General features: G+C 34.5%; 1 protein-coding gene across 1 annotated transcript; it reads left to right on the forward strand.

Moving 5' to 3' along the window:
- The first annotated feature begins 283 nt into the window (after positions 1-283).
- On the forward strand, positions 284-1,804 carry LOC107094951 (gastrula zinc finger protein XlCGF71.1-like). The gene has a single exon (XM_015390874.1). It carries the CDS (start codon positions 945-947, stop codon positions 1,683-1,685), a length of 741 nt encoding a protein of 246 aa, XP_015246360.1. The 5' UTR covers positions 284-944; the 3' UTR covers positions 1,686-1,804.
- The last annotated feature ends 2,992 nt before the right edge of the window (positions 1,805-4,796 follow it).

Raw genomic sequence — 4,796 nt, forward strand, 5'->3', positions numbered from 1 at the left:
GTAATCAAGTTTCAATCAAAAGGACGTAGCATTTTAGATAAGTATTGCAGAATTAAGGAATTTTACACAGAAATTTTAAAATCTTTACAGTAACAAAGATGGCATCATTAAGACCCAATTTAAGCAAAAATAACTTCATTTTTTAAATTAATTCTTGCAATAATATTTTTATTTTGGTAAATTTATGATTTTAAAATGGACTGAAATAACGCCTTTTTTAAGTGAATTGTGTGCTCTCTGACTCACACTTATAAGCTTTTATTCTCTCTTTTTTTCCAGATCTCTCACATGTGTTTAAAGAGGAGGAGGATCTCAAAGAGCCCAGTTGCCAGAAGGGGGACTCCACCTTGAAACAAGAGGAGCCTTTTCAGATAAAACAGGAGCAAGATGAACAAGAACAGTTTAAAGAGGAAGAGAAACATCTCTGGATTAGTTTGGATGAAAAGCCATTCGTGAAGAAAAATGAGTCTAATGACATTTTGGCGTTTCCTTGCAATTTGCAAATAATCCCCAATGAAAAAGATCCAATCAAAAGCCATGCCATTCCTCAGGAATACCCCAAAGTTGAGAACCAGGATCATGAAAGTAACAGTTCTGAAGACCAAGGAGAAAAGAGCAACGAGGAGCAGAAAGAAAACGATAGATGTCAAAACAACAAACAATTGAACGTCACTGCTGACGTTTCAAAGCAAACTGACCTACAAAGTGATAAAGATTCGTGTATTGTGAAAACTTGTGACAAAATCCTGTCTAAAAACAGTCACTTGACTAGGCACGTGGAAAAGCAAGCTGCTAAGAAGCCTTTCTCATGTGTTACATGTGGAAAAAGTTTTCGTTTAAGAAATGTCCTAACAATACACATAAGAACACACACAGGCGAAAAGCCTTTCTCTTGTGTGACCTGTAAAAAATGTTTCATAAAACGATCTAATTTAACACTTCATATGAGAACTCACACGAATGAGAGGCCTTTCCCGTGTACAACCTGTGAAAAAAGATTCACCAGCAGAAGCTGTCTAATGCGTCACATCAGGAGCCACACAAAAAGAGAAGCCTCTTGTGCAACCTGTGGAAAATGTGTTTTAGAAAATAGTTGTGATAAACCTTTCACATGTAATGATTGTGGAAGATGTTTCAGTTGCAAAACCCTTTTAAGAAAACATATGCGAATTCATACAGGAGATAAACCTTTCTCATGCACAACCTGTGGAAAAGGTTACTCCGATAGCAGTAGTTTAACTTATCACATGAGAACTCACACAGGTGATAAACCTTTTGCTTGTAGTACTTGTGAAAAGAGATTTGGTGTTAAAAGCCATTTAACAAGGCACATGAGAATTCACACGGGTGAGAAACCTTTTAGGTGTATTATTTGTCAAAAAAGTTTCCGTACGACTAGTGTTTTAGATCGTCATTTGAAAACTCACACGAGTGAGAAACCCTTCTCGTGTAACACCTGTGAAAAAATGTTCTCCAGAAAAAGCTATTTAAATCAACATATGAGAACTCATACAGGGGAGAGGCCTTACTCATGTACCATTTGTGAGAAAAGGTTTCTCATTAGAGGGAGTTTAATGCGACACATGGGAACTCACACTGGTGAGAAACCTTATTTATGTGATATTTGTAAAAAAGGGTTCAGTTGTAAAAGCCATTTAACCCGACACATGAGAAGCTCACACTGAGAAGCCTTTCTCTAGCAAGATGTGCTCACAGTTTCAGGCAAAAATGAGAACTCGTATATGCTGGGTGGTGCAATGAGAGCTTTAAATATTAAACAATGTAGTGACTGCAATCACAACTGCATCACATTCTGTATATATATATATATATATATATATATATATATATATATATATATATATATATATATATATATATATATATATATATATATATATATATCTCATGCACCCTTTTTTTTCCTATGGCACCTTCTTCTGATTTTGACTATTTGAGCCGATGTAGCGAGCAAATTTCTCCACAGTGAGATCAATAAAGTCAATCAATCAACATCTTTAAAAGGTGAACATAAGTTAAAATAACGTTTGTGCTAAAATACTTAAAATCTTAACTCTGTTTTGATCACTTGGAAGTCCTCTTCTCTACCTTTTGGCTAGAGGTTGTTTTTTTCTTAATATACTCTGAGTGCCACAAAAAGAACAATTATGTTGTAGAAATTTTACCTTGTTTTGTATTGGGTCAAGCAGCTTTTGTGAGTAGTTAGTGGAGGTAAATCTGGAGGTGTAGAGCGAAGGATACAATCACTATTTTGGAGAAGGGAGGGGCTCACTTATTTCTTGCTGAAGAGGAGAAACTTGAAACAATCATTGCTTTCAAATCACCAAGGTCTCCAACAAAACAGGAAATAGTCGCTAGTTTTGTTGCCGACCTCTGGATTGACTTATTGGGGAAATAAATGGAAAGTCGATAAATATACAACAAAGTCTAAGTTGGTGTGGCTAGGTATGCAATGGAGGGCTTTGATCCCACTGATTCCTGCTTGAAAAATCTTATGCACTGACCAGTCAGCCAAACTGATAAACTTGTTAACAAACAGCCAGGCAGAGGACACAACCCAGCACATCTCTTCCTATCTTTCCATAAGCACTTCCTCCCACAAGTATTGACAATTCAATGGATCGTTTGCCTGTATTGAACATGGATTCTGTCAGCAACGCCAGAATGTGGCAAACATTCACGCATGTCTTTCACCCAGGAGTCTGTGGAATCAAATCCTGCCATTGCCACACTTTCCACAACAGCAACAGCACTAATGCCAGCAGAGCGGTTCCTATGTTAGTGACATGTGGCACACAGGCCTAACAGGGTTCTAGCTCTCTAGATTTACATTACGACTACGTTGTCTTATTGAAGGGGGGATCAGACAATGAAGAAATTACTAGGTTTCAGGGGGCTAAAGGTGTTCATGTTTAGAGGGTACTCTTGCCATAAATCTGTTACTCAAAGGTTGGGGGAATCATTGAGCAAACAACTTTTACTAGTTTTGTGACGTTTAATTTTATATAGTTATTTTATTTGTATATTTGTTTATAGCAATTTGAGATACTTCTGTTAATTTCATGACAAAATAATCATTATTACCTACAGAAACTGAACTTAAATTCTTTATATTGTTTTCGCAACCACTCTCAAACAGTAACACATGCAATCTGCATATTTTAAAAGGACAGCACCGAACGGGTTTGCTATTTATGCTAGCGGTCTTTCTAGATCACCTGTAATGCAGCCCCCCATTACATGCACAAAATGTTTATTTGCTCAGGCAGTTTAACATCCCTTATTTTTTTATCTTTAAAAGCAAGACCAAATGTGCTAAAATAAAGTTTGATTTAGATCATCATGGCTTTTGAAGCTTTTAATTTTTTTTTTTTTAGTTTGCATTTTATTTTATTTTTTACATATTAGTAAAATTGATTAGTGGATACACCTTAACACATCACAGCAGTATTAGATGTGATTCTATTGACCTGTAGGCCAAAAATCACACATTTATGGTTATTTTCTCTCAATTTCTTGTTCAGGAAGGTGATTCTGTTGATATGATGGAAACAGACAAAATGTTTACCAAATCATGACTGTACTTTAGATCTTTCACAATGATTTTTCTTTTGATATTTTTCATCTATGCTACTTTTGTAAACTTCTTTACCTGTTTATCTTTCTCCTCCACATATGTTTTCTTTATAAAGGCATAGATTTTAGGTCTTTAGAAAATGTATTAATAAAGTGATGATATATAAATGTCTTACAAAAAAGTCAATTAAAATAAAAATGTATTTCAAATTCACTTCTGTTCACTATTGGATTGTAAACTATTTTGCAATATGGTAAGCTAACAAGGCTGTCGCGTTGGCCACTGAGCTAAGCGGGTCCCTGAGGACTGTACTGTTGTTAAACAATACTGATGATGGCAAACGATTGTGAAGTAAAATTTAATAAACCAAACCAGAACTGCGTGTGATTCAGCTTCACAATTTAATTCCTGTGGAAAGGCCTTTTTGAGAGTTTTCCTAATGACACAACTGAAGATACCAAATGCAACAACCAAATTCAGCATTGAAATGACTGACGAACTGTCATAGCATTCATGCTTTTCAAAATAACAATGCAAAAGAAAGAATATAAATGAATCACATTCTCAACAACTTTGTTTTAAAAAACATGTTAAAAATCTGAATACTAGGCTAGCTTGGGGGCTCATCTTAAAAGCAGTAATGTAATGCTGACGTCCGATTTTAGAACACAGCAGTGCTAATTTACTAAAAAATCCATTTGATATTTGTTAGTTAAATTTTTATTTTGTAATATTTTATGTTCCCTATATCCTGTTGTTGGTGTCTGTGATTATCAATTAATGATTGATGATGATTAATGATCCTCTATTTCCGGCAAAATATTGAGCTAAAAGTTCCTATATATAAAGGCTGTGGCCTTATATTATCTGACCTGATATACTGACCATGAGTCAGAATCTTCAGAACTATAACCTCTCATGTTACATTAAGTGTTGAGCAAACTAAAGCATTGTTATATTTTGTAAATTAGAATTTGTGCTCTGATAAGGCTGTTTCTTATTTTTTATTTTTTTTTTAGATTAAATAACAGTAAGTGAAAACCTGTGGTCAGGTACTGAACGTACTTTTCATATGACCATGTTTCAGTTTAAGCCAGGCTGTTATATTTTAAACCTTGAATAAATAAAAACATATTTTTTGTGGAATTAATATTTTATAATGTGTTTTGCTTGGAATATGCTTCAATATATAATTTTT

Source organism: Cyprinodon variegatus, unplaced genomic scaffold, assembly GCF_000732505.1.
Source record: "Cyprinodon variegatus isolate N-32 unplaced genomic scaffold, C_variegatus-1.0 Scaffold516, whole genome shotgun sequence".
Taxonomy (NCBI): domain Eukaryota; kingdom Metazoa; phylum Chordata; class Actinopteri; order Cyprinodontiformes; family Cyprinodontidae; genus Cyprinodon; species Cyprinodon variegatus.

Coding starts and splice junctions, on each gene's coding strand:
- LOC107094951 (XM_015390874.1), top strand. CDS start 945: ATGAGAACTCACACGAATGAGAGGCCTTTCCCGTGTACAACCTGTGAA.